The sequence below is a fragment of the Humulus lupulus genome, chromosome 5, assembly GCF_963169125.1.
Source record: "Humulus lupulus chromosome 5, drHumLupu1.1, whole genome shotgun sequence".
Lineage (NCBI taxonomy): Eukaryota > Viridiplantae > Streptophyta > Magnoliopsida > Rosales > Cannabaceae > Humulus > Humulus lupulus.
In genome coordinates this window covers 118,210,696-118,230,553 of record NC_084797.1, presented here as the reverse complement: position 1 = coordinate 118,230,553, position 19,858 = coordinate 118,210,696, and the positions used below count along the sequence as shown (strand labels likewise).

At 34.7% G+C, this 19,858-nt stretch overlaps 1 protein-coding gene and 1 long non-coding RNA gene across 4 annotated transcripts; both read right to left on the bottom strand.

The window, feature by feature from the left end:
* Nucleotides 1-731: 731 nt before the first annotated feature.
* Nucleotides 732-1,468, bottom strand: LOC133777607 (uncharacterized). Its single transcript, XM_062217298.1, has 3 exons — nt 1,226-1,468; nt 931-1,158; nt 732-776 (listed from the first exon to the last, which is right to left on the bottom strand). The coding sequence occupies exons 1-3, from the start codon at nt 1,268-1,270 to the stop codon at nt 732-734; spliced, it is 318 nt and encodes a 105-aa protein (XP_062073282.1). The 5' UTR covers nt 1,271-1,468.
* Nucleotides 1,469-1,553: 85 nt separating this feature from the next.
* LOC133777608 (uncharacterized) lies at nt 1,554-7,646 on the bottom strand. Of its 3 annotated transcripts, none has more exons than XR_009868690.1 (4): nt 7,261-7,646; nt 7,093-7,164; nt 6,714-6,811; nt 1,554-1,938 (listed from the first exon to the last, which is right to left on the bottom strand). It is a non-coding gene; the product is annotated as an uncharacterized LOC133777608 (long non-coding RNA). The 3 variants fall into 3 exon arrangements; XR_009868691.1 differs by lacking the exon at nt 1,554-1,938 and adding an exon at nt 2,063-2,146; XR_009868692.1 differs by lacking the exon at nt 1,554-1,938 and having other exon boundaries at nt 6,713-6,811.
* Between the last annotated feature and the right edge of the window lie 12,212 nt (nt 7,647-19,858).

The window sequence follows — 19,858 nt, the reverse complement described above, 5'->3', positions numbered from 1 at the left end:
ACCATTCAATAATAAAAATTTTAATGCTAAAATTCTTTATAATGTTCAATACTAAAATAAGTTATAAAGTTATCATTTTAAAGTTACCCCTACCAAAATAAAAAAAACTTCATAAAGTTCATTCCTTAGTAAATTAATGTAAATAAACTAAGAATCATCTTGTGACTCCCGAACTGAAATAGATGGCGACTCTCTTAAATTTGCATCTGAAGCTTTGTCTGTTGGAGGTGGTGGAGGCGGTGCCATCAAATTGTTATGACGAAGTATATCCACAACTACACTAAGTTGTTCATTAGTAGCATTAAGCGGGAAGTTGTATCATTAAGTCGTTCAAGTAACTCTTCATAAGTTGGTTGATTACCCACAATATTTTCATGATGTGAAGTAGAAGTTGTGACCCTAGGAGACCGCCCCCACCCTCGCAAGTATACCAAATCACGTCCAAGTACACGCTCCATAATCTCTTTATCAGACAGTTCTTCTGGAGGATGTTGACCCCTTAACTCCATCATTTTATCCTAATATTATATTTAATTAATTATTAGTAAGAAATATAATAAATAAAAATTTAAATTACTTACATATAATGGCTCGAGCTCTATTCCAGTCCATCCTTTCTCAGCATCATAATGCTTTAGACGCCATGTCTCAATTTGACCGGTAGGAGAAGTTAACACCATTCCACGTCGAATGTGATGTCGTGGTGTGGAGATTGAACCATTTTTCGACTCTCATTTCCTCTTTGATCGATTGGTAGTATTCTTTAATGCTCTTTCCTAAAGAAATAAATCCAAATAAAATTTATTAGAAAAAATTTTACACAACATTTTCTTTTGAACAACACAATGTCTATTTATTACAAACTTTATTGAACAGTTTAACACTAAAATCTGTAAATCAAAGACAAAACAAAATACTAAAAAATGTTACCTTAAATTCAGGAGAACACCAACGATCACACAAAATCATCCAATCTTCTTGATGTTCTTCTTTTAAGTCTGGATGACGTTTGCTCTTGGCCATCTCAAGATCATTTTCTCCTCCAATTTCTTTGAAATATAAGTGCAGCTTGTACTTATGACCCTTCCAAGCTTTTCTCATTTGCTCATCAATGAATTTTTTAGTTGTCTCATCATTCAAGTTGATGTCAAAATGTTCCTATAACATAAAACAATATTAATTATAAATATTACTAATATAAATGTAATATTGTGAAATGACTTACCAAAAGATAGTGTCGCAATGGAGCTCTCACATCTTCTGGGACCATTCTCCACTCTTTATAATGAAATGTACCATGATTCCGAATAATGAATCCAATCTCATTATTAAATTTCTCAGCATTAGTACAAATTGGTTGACGACACTCCGCATTAAAAGTCACTGACAACTTTCCAGTTGATGATGCCTTAGCTATAGTTGTAGTTGTTAAGCCGCGAGTAACTCCACGTGGCTTAAAGGAAGATGTTTGTCCTACAATACAATATAATATTAATTAAAATAAATAGAAATTTAAAGAAATGAACATGAAAGACATTAAATTTATCTGATGGAACTTGGGAAGATTGATTATCATCTTCGGTATCAAAATGGGTCGTCACATTGACTTGTTCACCCTGTACAGTAGGGTGTGTGGAGCCTTGAGGGTGTTCTCTCTCTACATTAGATTGTGCGGTGGTTCTAGGTCGTTGACTGAGTACCGTAGATCGAGTGGTGCGACAAACTTGTTGATTCTCTAAACTCGACCGAGTAGTGCGAATAACTTGTGTAGGTGGAGCAGGAGGATCAATGACTGGTTTAACTTGTTGATTCTCTATTCTCGACCGAGTAGTGCGAACAACTTGTGAAGGTGGAGTAGGAGGATCAATGACTGGTTCAACTTGTTGACTTTGAACAGTAGATCGAGTGGTGCGACGACCAGGTGCCATGACTAAAATTCTGTGAAATAAAACAAAGAAAATGATTAGTAAATAAATATTTACAAATATCAAGAAACTAACTATGAATTAAGAATCTGGATATCTTGTTTCATCTCAGATTGTGCAAACCTTACTTTTTGTACTTGTATTTCTGTTTGTGTACAGGGTGCTTGGCTAGTTGGCTAGTTGGGGAAGAACATTTGTAGACAAATTTCACGAGGCACTAACTGATCAATGACAAGATGACTAACTATGAATTAAGAATCTGCATCATCATCACATTCTGATTCTGTATAACTTTTGGTGTCATCACTTTAGAGAAATGTTTCATTATTAGAGAATATATTTCCTTCATCAAAATCTTCATCTAAGTCACTATCCTTGTCAATATTTTGATTTTGGTTTAAAAATAAATCAACAACAAGTTGGTCTGAAAGAGTTACAGAAGGAACATCTAATCGAACTAAAGACGAACTTTCAATGAAATCCTCAATTGGTTGAAAAGGTGGCAATTGAAATGATTCTTCTTCTTGAAACACATCATTATTTACTTTTTGAACAATCCGCCAATTTGAACCACGCTTCATATCAAGCAAATAGAAAACTTGTTGTGCTTGAGTTGCCAAGATAAATGGTTCATTAGAATACCAATCAGTAGATGTATTGATGGAAGTCAAATTATGATCCACAACAATTGATCTACCTTTTGGATTAGAGTTATACCACTTGCAACGAAATAAAAACACATTCCGATCTAAAATGAATGACAACTGCAAAATCTCAATCAAGACACCATAGTATAGGATATTAATATTGTCATGATCACCTTCAGTGCAAATTCCAGAACATTGTGTCTTAAGAGTATCATCACCCTCTTTACATCGAAATCGAACACCATTTACAATACAACTTTGGTAGGTGTTGTACCATTCAAGTGGACCTTGAGATAAAGAGTACAAATCATCATTGGCAAGAGGTGATTTTTGAACTCGCATTTGAGACACCTGTAGTATGAAATAATTTGAATTATGATGAATGATGTCACAACTTATGAATTTAGTAAGAAATCATTAATGATAATCTCTTACTTTATTCTTAAACCAAGAAGGAAATTGTTCTTTGTGCTCTAAGGCAACTTCTGAATCTGAAAGACCTTTTTCTTCCAACAACTTTATATGATCACTACATTCAAATTCATTTCTATGAATAAGTAAATGATATTTTGTTGAGATAATTTAGAAGAATAAAAGAAATTGTTACTTACTCGATAAAATGTTGGATATCATCTACAGAATTGTTCAATATATACCATTGAACGACTTGTCTCCAATTTTGAAGCAATTTGATAGTAGATGCCCCTAATGGACGAACATTGGAGTTGAAAACATCTAACTTATGATTTGGAGAAGGTATATCCCAATTACACTCGGGTCTTGTGAATCTTGTCTCTATGTTAGAAACATATCTTGACAAGAAAGTTACAGCTTCATCTACAACAAAAGCTTCTGTTATTGAACCATCAGGCCGAGACATGTTTCTCACATATTTCTTATACAAACCCATATGGCGTTCTTTCCCAAACATCCATCTCGAAGCAACTGGACCACCTAATAACACTTGATCGGGTAGGTGAACACAAAGATGAACCATTATGGTAAAAAATGATGGGGGAAATATCTTTTCCAACTTGCATAAAATTATTACAATTCCATCTCTCAATTCTTCTATGTCATAAATTTTTAATGTTTTTGCACAAATTTTTTGAAAGAATCGGCAGAGTTCAATCAAAGTACCACGAATGTTGTCTGTCAGAAAAGGAAGTAATGCAGCTAGTAATATCTTATGAAGTAAAACATGACAATCATGAGTTTTCATTCCTCCTAGTTTGTCATTATCTGTTACACATCGACTAATATTCGAAGCATATCCATCCGGTAATCTAACACTTTGAATGAATTTACAAAAATCTTTGCATTCTTCTCTCGTCAAAGTGTAACTAGCATAAGGTTTTTCAAGCTTGTTATTAGATAGGTTCTTCTTCAACCAAAGATCTTCACGAATATTAAGATTTTGTAAATCCTTACGAGCTTTTAAAGTGTCTTTCGATTTACCTTCAATGTGTAAAAGTGTTCCAATAATGTTATCACATACATTTTTCTCTATATATATGCATCACATCAAGATTGTGATGCAGCAAGAGCTTTGACCAATATGGAAATTCAAACAAAACACTTCTTTTACACCAATTCAGCTCTTTCTCTCCACGCTTACGTTTTCTAGAAGAATTACTTGGTGCTTTACCAGGGGTATGAATAGGAATTTCATCCAATTGCTTTAAAATGTCGTCACCAGTAAAAGTTCTAGGAGGGCCACGTAATTCAGTAGATCCATCATATTCTTTACTTTTTCTCCGAGAATGGTTTCTTTTCAAATAACATCGATGTCCCATGAAACATTGTTTGTCAGTTATTCTTCTAGATCTTGTATCTTCAAGACAAACAGGACATGCTAATTTACCAGCAGTGCTCCACCCAGACAAGTATGCATAAGCAGGAAAATCACTAATTGTCCACAAGACTGCAGCTCGAAGTTTAAACATGCACTGACCATACAAATCATATGCATTGACTCCATCCCATAACTCTTTAAGCTCTTCAATTAATGGCATCAAGAACACATCATAATCTTTTCCAGGAGATTTAGGGTCTGGAATTAACAAAGACATGAGATAGTTTGTTCCATTAGGAGAAGCCCAAGGTGGCATATTGTACGGAATTAATATCACTGGCCACAAACTATAGGTTGATGTCATATTAGAGAAAGGGTTAAACCCATCTGACGCCAACCCCATTCGAACACTCCTAGAATCAGCTGCAAAGTCAGGATACACATTGTCGAAATGCTTCCAAGCATCCCCATCAGCAGGATGACGTAAAATCCCAGCTTCATTTTTTCGTACCTCTTTATGCCATCGCATATCTTTAGAAGTGTGCTTCGAACTAAACATTCTCTTAAGGCATGCCTTGATTGGGAACCATCTAAGTCGTTTATGTGGGATTTGATTTCGTACATAACGACTAGACTTGCATACAAGACATGACACTGCATTTGCATTCTCACCATAAAACAATGCAAAATCGTATTGACAAACATCAATTTGCTCATAGCCTAAGCCCACCTCACAAAGAAGCTTCCTCGTCTGGTAATAATTCCCTGGGCACTGATTACCCTCAGGCAATATCTCTCTCAAACACTCCAAAAGACTGTCGAATGATTTATCTGTCCATTTGTTAAGCACTTTGAGATTCATCAACTTCACCGTCGCGCTTAAGACAGAGAAACCTTTACAATTATTGTACAAAGGCTTATGAAGTGACTCAAACAATGCATCATACGTGTCATCCACATTAAGTGGAGATTCATCATTGAAGTCACTAGTTGGACCAATGTCAAAATACTTACTACCAATAGCATCATGAAGACCTGCCGCCAAATCACCACTCTGATCCGAATCTTCGACATTATCCTCGGTATCAAATAATCCATCATCTTCTACTTCCTCTACTTGCTCACCATGGTGATACCACCTTGTGTAAGTACTAAGAAATCCATGAGTGATCAAGTGCAACTTTATCACATGCATGCATTGTGATTTCTTATTCACGCATCGACAACAAGGGCATAGAACCATCCCATTGGAGTCCATGGAGTGTCTTGCAACACTAATGAATTCATTCATTCCAGCAGCATATTCTACTGAAAGTTTATTTGGTATATTTATCCAATGACGATCCATGAACCAACAAAATGGGGTCCCTTGTTGTAGTTGGTAGAGCTGATGATGAACCCAAATTCTAGAAAGAACACAGAGGAGAACAAGAGCAAGGAAAAGAATAAGAAAGGATGGTAAATATTAAAGATTTTTCTCTTTTATAGATTATTATAAATGAATTAGGAAAATAAGAAAGAAGAGAGAGTGGGAGATTGATTTGGGGGAAGTGAAATGAAAATGGAGAGGCTAAAAAGGATGAGGAAAATAATGAAAATTGTTATGGTTCAGCTACTTGGGGCAGCTAAACTGAGAATCATGGAAGTTGCTGCTATACAAGCACCTCTCATGGACATTGCATTTTTTGGGGAGGTTCAATTTAGTAACATGGGATTTGATCTATCTGACAAGGATTCATGAATGCATCTTTATTATTAATTCTTTTTTTTTTTTTAAACAATATTGAATTGAAAGAACTATTGTCATTATATAGAAACATATAAATATATGTATGTATATATATGTGGTGCACATATTTTTGTACATATTCAAAGGTTACTACTACTGCCCAGGAGGAGGCTTTAAAGATTCTTTCCACCCCAGTAAACAAGGGGCTTTAATTTTTCTTCTTCCACATGAATTATTAATATATCACAAAGCAAATAAACCATAACAGTTTGTCTCTGAACTCTAAACTAAGTACCAATAGAAAATGACAGTAAGCTTATTAAATAGTGATAATTTACTGATTTTTTATTTTATTATTTTGTAGTCTCTTCCAAAGAAACTAGACTTTTAATCAATCTTAGTACATAAACAACAAAGGGAAAGCCACTAACAACAACTCATAAACAAAGTACCAAAGACAAAATACAAAAGAAATAGCATAGACAAATTCAAATGCATAAACAACCAATCACAAAAACTATAAACAAAGCACCAAAAAGTGCCTCAGGACGATGATTCATCATCAAACTTTCAGATTAGTAAGGATTTGATATCACTATAAATCATAAAAATGTTACCTCAAGGCTTCCAAGGCTAAATTCCAAAAGTGTTAAAGCCGCCAAGCCTAATTCAAAAATCACAGAGCCACCCAGACCAAGCCCAAAACCTCAAAGCACTACAAGAAATTCATATTACAATTAAATTCTGATTGAAAATAATGATCAACAATAAAAACAACAAGAATTCAATCATGCTCATATTTACACATTCAAAATCAATCAAAACTAAAATAAAATCATATCTGAAAGTTATACAAAATTTTTAGAAAACATAACTTGCAAGCAAACATAAATCAAAAACCCCAGAATCCTTATAACCCATAAAGCATAAAAATGTAATTCTAGCTAAAAAGAAATTAAAAAACATTGAGAGAAAAGAAAAAAGAATAAACCAAACCTTAATCAAGATTGTGTCACCAAGGAAGAGCTGGAGTCGTTTTTCTTTCTTTTCTTTTTTTGCGTTCCCTTACTGTCCAAAAGGAAAAACTCATAAATATGGAGAACTAAGGCCTTTACAGAGATAAGTTATGTATGGCGTAATTAAGCCCTCTACTTAGTAACTTACAGATCAAAAGAGTGAGTCACAGGAGAGAAGAAGACAAAGCCGATTTGGTTCTGAGAACTGGAAAGGCGTAGAAGACGATTTGATTTCAAAATGAACAAAGCAAAAAAAGTTAAGAATGAAAAAACAGAAATCAAAAGAGAAATCAGAAGAAAATTTACTTATTATGAACGAAACTAGAATATGTCTTTACTTACAAATTTAGAAAAAGAGATATTGTGTGTCCCACATACATAATTAGAGGAATCGATAGAGAAATAAACAGCTACTGCAAATGTTTATGCAAAATTATTGATTTATTTCTGGGCAAATTAAGTGGTCCTCCTCCTAGAGAAGGTAAAACGGATTGGGGGTCTAACATCATACTATATCATGGAATCAAAGCACTATACATAGTATGATTTACAACAAACAACATTTTCGAGTAACAAAATAGCTGTTTTAAAATATATATAATTTAATAATTAAAAAATCAATTAGCAAAAGTGCAGGTTTATTAGCTTGATATTTATAAAAGAACTGAATGAAAATTCAGCAAAGATATTAATTTCAGCAAAAATCCCACGTATTCTAGCTTCGGGATTAAATCTGGTGGTATTCGAATTAAGTCTTTAGATGGAATTGAGTATGAAAAGGATGATGAGGTTTTGGGTGCAGCTACACATTTTGTGACCAGCAGCAAAAGATGGGCAGCGAGCAATGTTGGAATTTTTTCAAATAACATTAATTCTAGCTATACAAGTAATATAGTATCTCAATTCACAAATACTTTAGACTTAGAACTATTCCATACAGTAAGGCTTTCTTCTTCATCATTGACTATAATCTCATTCCCAAAATATCATATTTTGGTTTGGCTAAACTTTATGATGATAAACAAACTCATATAAGTACTCATGTTGCTGGAACAATTGGTTATCTTGCACCAGAATATGCCATGCGTGGTCACTTTACAGAGAAAACTGATATCTTTGCCTTTGGAGTTGTGGCTCTAGAGCTTGTTAGTGGCAGGCCAAATTCTGACTCTACCTTAGATGAAGAAAGAATGTACCTACTTGAATGGGCTTGGAATTGGCGTGAACAAGGCCGCGAAATTGAGCTGGCAGATTCAGAACTATCAAAATTCGATGAGGAAGAAGTGAAAAGAATCATTGGAGTGGCTCTATTATGCACTCAAACCTCACCAACATTGCGTCTATCTATGTCAAGAGTGGTGGCAATGATCTCAGGAGACAGTGATGTGAGCACTGCAATTTCAAGGCCTGGTTACTTGGCTGATTGGAAATTCAGTGATGTCAGCAGCCTAATGAGCAAGATTACAAAATGGACTGATTCTAGTTTTTATGACTCGTCTACAACATAAACTGCCAAATGGCCTTTAAGAACATCTACTGTCATTAAAGCTACTTTGTTTGAACTCTACAAAAACCGTCAAAGAAATTTCTTATCTGGAACTCTTGAAACACAGAAGCCATGGTTATTGATGTATACAGAGAAGTAATGAGAAAATTTGAGAATGTAAGGAAACTTTGCTTGTGTGATTAGTTGCCTTGACGTTAACCTCTAACTCTATATGCTTATTTATATTGCCATCTGTGATATCAATGAATGGTTGAGCTAAACCAAATGTTCACAAAACTACTAGAAGGGGAAGGTGATAAAACAATTGGTTTGAGTTTGGTTTGTGAGATGTTCTATACTTCTTAGCTGTGAATTATAAGATCCCATTGAGAATATTCTGTTTTTTTTCCAAACAAAAAAAAACCTAGAAAGAAAAACTAGCTAATGAGAAGTTGATGCAAATACAATTCAATTAATTTGATGATATGAGTTCAGACCAAAACAAATTATGCTCTCCATATGTGGGACAACAGGGGAAGTGAATAACTAAATCAAGAGTCACATTAACATGTTAATTAAAGCCTAAAGTCAAATAATGATATTATTTTTGGCCTTATCTTTTGCTTTCAACATATTTTATCCTACAATTGGCAGCTGAATAGAAAAGAATGCTATCAACACGATGATTTATATTCAATTCGTTTTTTTTCTTCACATAACATAAATAAGCAATAAAATCCCATGTTATTTGGACTATACTGTTAAAAAGGATTAAAAAAAAATACTCACTGCAATATACAAATTGGTTGAGATCAAGAGTCACCTGGCCCTGCTTAGCAGTATCAAATGAATCAAACATATTACTGCAACGAGCAAAACAACAGCAGAAAATGAGTAAGCCTCCGTTATGAGCTTATGACCATTTTGAACTGGTGTAGATGATAAATTATACATGTTCAAGAGTTTCACTTGAAGCCAAATGCCTTTATATGATTAAGAGTGTGGAACAAAATATGTATACAATGCTGAGAGACATATCGATTGTGTGTATAAAATTCATTCTAAGCACATAAAACTTTTGTTCTTTATTCCGAGAAAAAACATGTATTTCTGTCGAGAGAAACTTACCGAACTGACTGCAAAAATATACAAAGATATATGAAATCATCTAATCTGAATCTTCCATTCTTCTTTTGATCAAAACTCTGCACAAATTATAAAAGAATGAGCTATGACAGCCATAAACTTATTATGTATAAACATCATTAGAAAATCCCAAGTAAATCTATAATTTTTCACAGCCCAGTGGAGTGAGTGAGTGAGTGTATTAAGCTTCAAGAAATCAAATACAGAAAAGTTATTTCTAAATATACTAAAAAAAACAAATCAGGACATTTCAGTTACCGTGTCTGTGTGTGGTCGAGATAAGAGTCGTCCCGCGCCGGAGAGAGAGACGGTGCTTGGTCACTTCGATCTGATCTGGTGAGAGCTTCAGTATTTCACAATATGTGAGAACGGAATGGAAGGGAAGCAGTGAACGGAATGGAACGGAACGGAAGCTGTGTAAGAACAGGGAATGGAAATAGTGATCTGATCTGGAAGGGTGCGTGCGGAACGGAAGGGAAGCAGTGAACACGGAAGGGAAGCAGTGAACGGAACGGAACGGAAGCTGTGTAAGAACAGGGAATGGAAACAGTGATTTGATCTGGAAAGGTGCGTGAAAGGGTTATAAAATATCATATATATATAACATACAATATATTTGTTAATTTGATAAAAAAAAATAGGCCAGATGGCAGACACATATTACAACAAATTTAACACATCATCAATATTATAACACATCAGCTTACACATAAGCATTTATAAAAATAAAAAGTAAGCAAAAATGGGAGGAAAAATTGAGCGGGAATTGTAAAATTTTTCCCTCAAAAATAAATGTGGGCAAAGTCTCCATATTAGTAGGTAATATTGGTAGGAAATAACATTTCTGAATTAATATACTAATGACAAATAATTACTTACCAATATTATCTACCAATAAATATTAGTAGGCAAAACATTACTTTCCCTACCAATATATATTGGTAGGTAAAGATCAGATTTCTTGTAGTGTGCCATGTCTCTGGTCTAACATGGCACTCTGGTCTAGCATGCCATATCTCTCGTCTAACATGGCACTCTGGTCTAGCATGCCATGTCTCTAATCTAACATGGCACTCTGGTCTAGCATGCCACATCTCTGGTCTAACATGGCACACTGGTCTAGCATGAGACATCTCTGGTCTAACATGGCTTACTGAGCTACTCCTAAGCCAAGTCACTTTATCACAACTCTGAGGAGCCAATATATTTATTGACTTATTAATGTGTCTTTTACGGACCATGTACTGCCACTTGTCATCTATATTGCCACCTCTATTGCCACGTCATCAATCTCCATTTTTTGGGAATAACAGTTACCTTTAGATAAATGTTTAAAAAAAATTCTGCTACTGTGTTTTCTGTTTCTGCTTCTATTTTTTTTTTATCAAAATAGACCAGGGAAATTGGCATAAACATTTGCAATTTCCTTGGTTAATACTTTATGTGACAGTTCCCAACTTACGCAAAAAAAAACTCGTCTTTAACATTTGTCGCAGTGCTTCACTGATGCAAACCAAACTGGCGTTTGCGTAGGGCACTGCCACTGACGCAAACGCCAGTCTGGTTTGCGTCATGGGATTCCATGTCACATATAAAACTAACGCAAAAACTCAATTGTGGTCGTTATAAATTGACACAAATGACCTTTTTTGTTGTAGTGATGGTCTCCGCATCACCTTTGAGTAAATCATCTAGAATGTCTCAATTAATTGATTTAATTATCAATTAGGATTTTTAAAGTTGATTAGGTCAATTTTGGAAAATTTACAGAGATATGAGATTTAGAGAATAAAAGAGAATATTTGGGTAAATTTATTAATATTGATAAATTTGTGTCAATATAAATAAATAATACTAAATCAAGTTTCAAATTATAATTAGTTAATTTGAATAATGATTTAATTAATTAATTAAAATAAATAAACAAAAGGTTTTGAATTTAGGCCCAATTAGGATTTAAATTCAAAACAAATAGATTGGGCCCAAGTCCATTTGTGGGAGCCCAAGACTTTTATCTTTTTGTTTATTATTTTAATTAATTTAAATTTAAATAAAGCCCGTAAGTTGCATATATAATGAATATGATATCTAGGGTTTTCAATAATGTCAGTCTTAGTTGATTCATTGGGTAAGTGAAACCTAGACAATCTAATCATTTCTTAGCCACTATCTCTTCTTCTCTTCTAGATCTTTATCTCATGTGATGAGAATCAGCCCACACTAGTTCTAGGTTGATCAAAGGCTTGGTGAGGAAGATTGTGTTGCTGATTTAGTTCAATCTCTTGATAATAATCTGCTACAGAAAGGAATCAAGGGTTTGAGAGATTGAAGGAAAGAGTTATTCCAATTCTGCTGCGTATTCATAAGCTTCTACATTTTTTAGTTTATATTAATTTACGAATTTGATGTTCATACGTATGTCATGTTATTCTATGTTTCTATTATGTGGTTGAAAATAATTGGAAGCATGCATCTAAATTTAAATTTCAAGATCCTACAAATGCAAGGATCTTGGAACCTTTACAATTCCTTGTATGATTGGGAATAAAAGGATTGAGCGGTGTATGATAGATTTGGGAGCATCGATTAATGTCATGTCATATTCATCATATGCTTCTTTAAATCTTGGGCCACTAAAGGAGAAAGGAGTTATTGTTCAGCTGGCTGATCGCACTAATGCTTATCTTTAAGGGGTAGTTGAAGATGTGCTGGTAAAGGTTGATGGACTTGTCTTTCCAGTAGATTTCTATATACTTGAAATGGGGGATGCATCAATACCCAATCTGACACAGGTTTTATTTGGGAGGTCATTCTCGATGACAATAAATACAAAGCTGGATGTTAAAGGAGGAACACTGACAATGGAATTTGATGGTGAAGTTATCAAATTCAATGTGTTTTATACTCCTAGTAAGATCAAAGGGGAGGAGACTTCTAAGTGGGTAAGATTGATTGTGAATGAGGCTATAAAGATTGAATTTAAGTAGTGATTCAGTCCGGGGTTGAAATTCTAATTGTGGATGCTCAAATTCCACCAAGGAAAATAAGGAGGTCTACCCTCATTAGCCTCAGGCAATCCGAGCCACCCAATATTTATCCCTCGACCCATGTCTCATAGGAAGTCTTAATAAAGATGCACCAAGAGATCCGAGGGGTCATGCGAGGCCCCCGCCTCGCTCCTCAGCACACCCACATGCTCCCCCGCGCGCGCCCACGCGAGGCCCCCACGCCTCGCCCTCAGTGCGCCCACGCGAGGCCCTACATGCTCCTCCGCGCGCGCCCACGCGAGGCGCCCACGCCTCGCCCTCAGCATGCCCACGCGAGGCCCCACATGCTCCTCCGCGCGCGCCCACGCGAGGCGCCCCGCCTCGCCCTCAGCGTGCCCATGCGAGGCCCCTACGCCTCGCCCTCAGCGCGCCCACGCGACGCCCCATACACCTCGCCCTTAGCGCTCCCACGCGAGGCCATCGGATGCTTGCGCCCACGCGAGGCCCTCGAGCCTCCACCCTCTCGCGAGGACGTCAAGCGCTCCCATGTGCGAGGCCACGCGAGGCCCCCACGCGCGCGCCCCCGTGAGGCCCTCGGGTCGTCATCTTCTCGGGAGGCCATCGCGCCATCGCTTCGCACGTCTGGACCCGGGCCGCAAGGAGGCAAGTATAGCAAGGCCTCTCGCCACTAGGAGCCTCACCAGGCTCGGCTAGCACATGGCTCACTACCGCCTCCCATCTATGCCTCGCAAATAAAGGATACCTGGCGTTGATCTCATGAAGTGAGGTCAACGATTCACACATAGGTGCCAAGTATTACCGTATACGTGACAGGCTTCGATAAAGAGGCCTCAGCTCTCTCCCTAAGATTAGTGACACCAACGGGGCACCGTATTTCCTATGTGTACGGAAGGCCTGACAAAATAAAAGAAGCTGGAGTACGGACGTAGTACCCACACTAGATAAGTAGTGGTAGTACAAGCAAGGTACCTGTTGTGGTCCTCACCAGTCACTCCTCTGACACCCGTACTGGGCTAGTAGTGGAGGCACAGTCAGTACTAGAATGGAGGTGCTCCCACCAACCCTGATCATGTACTGGAGCAGACACCACAACCTCTGAAACCACTCTTCTGACGGTGTACCTATGTACTACCTGGTCCCCTGGACCACAGTGTATCTAGGGCCATTAGAGCCCACTATATAATGAACCCCAATTCCCCATGGCAAGGGGTTGGAAAATTTACTATAGCAAGTGCACCATAGTGAATGAAAAACTGATTTCACCATTGTTCTTCTGCAATTGTTCTTGGAGTTGATACTTAAATTTCTAAGGCTTTTCTATTGATAATCTTTATTTTGCAATTCTTTCCAACTTAACTTAGTTGACGAGTTCTCACCGTCAACACTAATGAATATGGAATTTGAATTTATTCTAGCATTATATATTTGTGTGATTCTCAGAGATATTCAAGCTTTTGACAAGACATTTGTCTAGTGAGTCTAGATTAGTTTGTATTATTATTATTTTTGTTATTTTAGTGTTTTGCCAAGGGACTAGCAAAATTCAAGTGTGGGGGAATTTGATAAGGTCATTTTTATATTAATATTTGATAAGTTTTCCCATGCTTTGATGGTGTTATGGTAGCATTTTTTTAGTAGTTTTAACTTAGTTTCGTGAGTTTACAATATATTTTCTACATTGCATTTTATAATGATAAATCTGGCATTTTGATAGCAATTGTAGTTTATGAATCATAAGTCGAAAAAGACTTGCTGAGATGAGGTTAAAATGAAGTTTTAGGAGCATTCCAGAATTTCAGGATTAAATTGTTGAAGTGGCGGCAGCGTACAAGCTCTCTAAGTTCGAGAATTGATGAAATTGAAGCTAGGCCAGGGCCCATAAAACTCAGGTTGCGGTACTTTAATTGTAATTGACGTTATAGGTTGCATGTTCCAGTCAAACCGTTGTCCAGAAAAAGTAGGCCGTTGCCTACTGTGTAGAAAAGTGAAGTTAGGCCGCTGCCCAGATTCTTTAGGTCGTGGCCTGTGTGACCAGTTTTGTCTGTATTCTATTGTAGGTCGTTGCCTGCGACGCTGTTTTCATATTTTTTAATTAGATTTTAAATGTAATTTAAATGAGACTATATTCAAAAAAATCATAAATAATATTTTGGTTTAATTTTTTAATTAATATGTTTATATTATTTTTTGATATATAATATAATTTATTTATTTGAAAATTATATAAAAATAGTACAGATTGAATAGATATAATTAATAAATTTTATAAATATAACTAAGTAAACTCGTTGTATCATTCGTGCTACACGGATATCTAGTATATATATAGTATACACAAAATTGAATAAGCAGCTGAACCTTCGTTATTTGTTCAATTTTTTTTTGTCGTTTTTAGTTAGTGTAAAATAGAAAGTTGGCATTTCATCTATTTGTATTACATTTTTTATTACTGTAAAATTATTTTCACAGTTTTTAACTTTTGTTTTATTATATATAAACTTCATAAGTTTGTTATACGCCTAGAGTTATCATGATTAAATTTATTATTTTTTATTGCGTTTGTATTTTTCTTCTTTTTTTTAACTTATACTTAATTATACAAATTTAACATTTTTTTTTTATATTGGAAGGTTCATGCATATATTATTTTGGGAAAATTCTCCTATAGGGGCTTCATTTTAAGCCTTACCGGTAGGGCTCTCAGTGTTCTCAACTCATGAACAGTTTTCAGCACGATTTTTTTTATGACCGTGTATATTGTAGCTATTTAGAGCATCCTGCAAATTTTCAGAAAATTATGAATAGTTTACAATACCGAAAACTAGGTTCAAACATATTATTGCATGTGTGCCTAATTTTTTTTATGCGCGTGGAAAGCAACATGTTTGAACCTAGTTTTCGATAATGTAAATTATTCTGAATTTTCTGAAAATTTGCAGGATGCTCTAAATAGCTACATATACACGGTAAACTATTCACGGGTCGAGAAACACTGAGAGTCCCATTAGTAGAGCTTAAAGTGAAACTCCTATAGAAGAATTGTCCTATTATTTTGTGGTGCTTTTGAAATATTATTGATGAATATAGATTTTTTCTGTGGTAAGGGCATTCCATACGGCTGTTTGTATTGGCTTCCAATTGGTCCAGAATAGTAGGTGTATAATGTGTATAATGGAGATGCAAGTATTTTATATTTGTGTAGTCCAATCTAATTTCTTTGTTTTTTTAGATTATATATGTTTAATAGCATCTTTTATATTGTTTTATGTTTTGACAAAAAATTTATAAGACATATTTTGTTTCATTTTTAGTAGAGTACTTTACATATATAGTTTAAATATTTATAATTGTCTTTAAACGGGTTAAATATTTATAATTTTATTATATATTTATTTTGTATTTACAAATAAATATTTATATTTATATATTATAAGATTAATTAATAAATTATTTAACAAATATAACTTTAAAAAAACAACGATCTAAAAAAAACAGAAAAAATAATATGGGATGGTTATATATATAACCAAATATATTTTTATTTTTTAAACCATATATATAAATATAATTAGGTAATATAACATGCGGTCTTTATAATAGTTAAATATATATTTTTAGATTAATTTTAAAAAAAAAATTATTGTCTATGTATAATATTCTATCAAAATTTCATTTCTTACTTTCATTTATTGTATGCAATTAGCAATGTTAAAAAGATAAAAGTATAACACAAAAAGAATAATATTATAGGATCCTAAATTTCTTGATTATTAAGTGAAAGCAACACATGATGCATGTTTGCTTAATTTTAAAGTCCTAAATATATATATATATATATATATATATTCAAACATGTATTTATTTTTATTATGTTTTTTAATTGTCTTATAAATAAAACGTCATATAAATAAATAAATGATGTTTGATATAATGTATGCGTTAAACACATTTTAAGAAAAATTAAACTAATAGTTTTTTTTTAAAAAAAGTTACTAAGTAGAATGACAATGCTATATGCTTTTCATATTTTGTCAGCTCGATAGAGAAGATAATGAAATGCTTGTATTTTCTAGTGAAATAATCAAATACTATCAAATATAGAGTTCTACATTAACTATCCAATACATGAGAGTGAGAATGAATTTTAATGAAGCTATCTCATGTGTTTTGATTACTATTTTGTTTTTCATTTTATCTTTTTATTTTTTTCTATTATTAAATGAGATTAAACTTTTTACTATATGATAATATGTTTAAATATAGTAATAATAATAAAAATAACTTGATGTTTTCACACTAATAAACTAATCCAACTTAACAGATATACATGCATAATAGTTAAATTAATAATAATCAACTTATACCACGTGTTACTTTAATTTTATAATTTTTTCTTCAAAATTATAACAAACTCTCTACGATCTCATATTTATTAAGCCTTTCATTTTCAAAATAAAACCTGAAATCTCAACCTTACATATTTTTTAATTTTAATATTTATATTGCACATATACTTTTAACAAATAAGCAAATTAAAACATTTAATTATATATTTTTATTTATTTATTTTGTATTTTGTAATTCATAATTATATAGATATCTAGTTATTATATAAATTCTAATTAATAAAATTTAATATACTTATTACACCCCAAATTTTGAGAATAAAATAGCAGCCTCAAAATATAAGCTCGCAAGTGAAAATATCGAAAAATGAGAAAAGTATTCTGCATGATTACTTGTGCAAATATTGAAGATATATTTAAGTGCCACGTCACTGGCACTCGAGCATGCAATGCGAGCTCGAAGCCAGAGGTTCCCTTCGAAGGACAGTCTCGGAAGACTAACGATGATAAGGCGGTGTTAACGTTGTGCTGAGCTCGAAACATCTTGCAGTCTCGAAAGTGCGTTCGCATAGCAAGCGTGTACATGGTTATAAATTCCTACTATTATGGGTTTAGTTGAAACTATGTATAAACAACCATATTTTTAAGAGATATTTCTTTAAGTAATGCAATTGATTGTATCTATTTAAACTTATTTGTATTTAAAATTCAAATTAGATATGTTGTAACTTCCCTAAAATTAAGGGGAGAATATTCTGTAAACCGGGTCTATAAAAAGCCTAGATTTAGTCATTTATTGGCTACACACAATATTGTACTCAGAAACTCTATGAAATTTCTCTCAAAGCTTTAACGCAAATTATAATAAAAGTGACTTGTGGATGTAGGTAGATTTAACTACTTAACCATGTAAAAAATCTTGTTCTTTTCTTTTCTTCCTATTTTTGTTTATAAGTGCTTAATCGCTCTAATTTTTCGTTTTAGTTGACGAAAAACGGTGTCTACAATACTAATTAAGTTATATAATTAAAAAAGTTGTACTGATTTTGTTACGACCCAAAATCACTAATAAGGCTTAAGGGCCTTGATTAGTGTGTCGGAATGGCATAATAGGTTTATGTGTGAATTTATTAAGTTTAATGCGTGATTATATAATAAGCATGCTTGTGTGGTTATATGAATGTTAATGTGATTATATGTTATATTTGTGAGAACCATACTATTATGTGGGTAAATCTGCAGCATGCGATTTGAGACGATCCTAGGAGCCAGTTAGCGAGAAAGTCACAACGGGGCTTAATACTTGACTTGGGGCAAGTCAAGGGGTATTTCAGGTGTTGGATGGTTATTTAGGTTATCGGGTTATGGAAATAAATAATTGGAGAGTTATTTGAAGTTAGGAAGCCTAGGTGGGAATATCGGGGAATTTTACCATTTTCCCCTCGGGGACGTTTGCGGCACCCCGAGCCTCGGGATTAACTTAATTACCTAAGGATAGACTAAGTAGAAACTCATAACTCGGTGGAAAACAAGGAACCGACCTTCCCTCTATCTCCCTTTCTCTCTCTAAGAACACTACAGAAAGCTTAGGGAAAACTCAGCTGGAATTCAGTGGATTGAGCTGAAGTTTTGGAGGATTAAACCAGTGTTCTGCTTAGGAGTTCAATCAGAGTTAAGGATTGGATTGAAGCTGAAACTTGGGAGTTAGCTCAGAAATCTTTAAGAGAGTTGGTTCATCAAAGAAGGTTTAAGATAGGGGCTCGGGAAACGAATCGTGCTCAAGAGGCATCTCGCGTAACCAATACATTCGGAAATTAAAGGTAAGAAAACTGCACCCGGTTGTGGATTTATAACGGGACTAAGGGTTCCCTGTTTGTATATTTTATGAAGGAAGGTATTATGCCATGTAAATAGTAAACAAACGGCCTAAGAGTGCCAAAGTTTACACTAGCGCACAGGGCACGGCTCGGCCACTGGTAGCTGAGGACAGCTTATTATGCACTGAGCTTGGTTTAAGCGACCCGAAGTTAGTGGGGTAAACAGAAGGTGCGACCTAAGTTGTCGACCCTGATTATCATGTGATTTAATTGTTACTGTATTGATTGGTGGATTTGTCATGTTTAATAGCTGAGTGTTGATTAGCTGAATCTTGGTTGTATCTACATGCTATGTGATTAATGTGATATGTTAAGTGTGCGATCATGCTTAGAGGGTTACTCAATTGTTATCATCGTTTGTTATATAATGTTATGTTTTCTTTCTGGGCTTTGGCTCACGGGTTCTTCATGGTGCAGGTAAAGGCAAAGGAAAACTTGATCAGCCCTGATTTGGAGAACTCTGAGAGCAGAATGTACATGATCAGCTGCTCAGCCGCCACGGTTGAGAGGGAGATAGGAACAGGAGAACCAGAAACGTCTGTTTTGCCCTTAGAGTGGCTAATGGTTGTTTGAACTCTGGAAATTTTGTAAATTGACTTTTGAACGCTGTTCCTTTTTGGGATCCCATGTGTAAAAATGTTTAGTTATATGAAATGTACCCTTTTGAGACCAAAACCTTTTAACCCTAGTTCATTAGTGGTTTCTATAGCACGTTTTTCACTAAATGACTTGATTAGCAAGTTCTGCACCTTTATAAGTACACAGTGTAGCGGTCTTGGCTATCTAGGGCATTACAACTTGGTATCAGAGCCTAGGTTTAAGGGTTCCTGAAGACCGACTGGACATGTACATTCGCTGCTAGAGACTAGCTCGATTCAGGGTT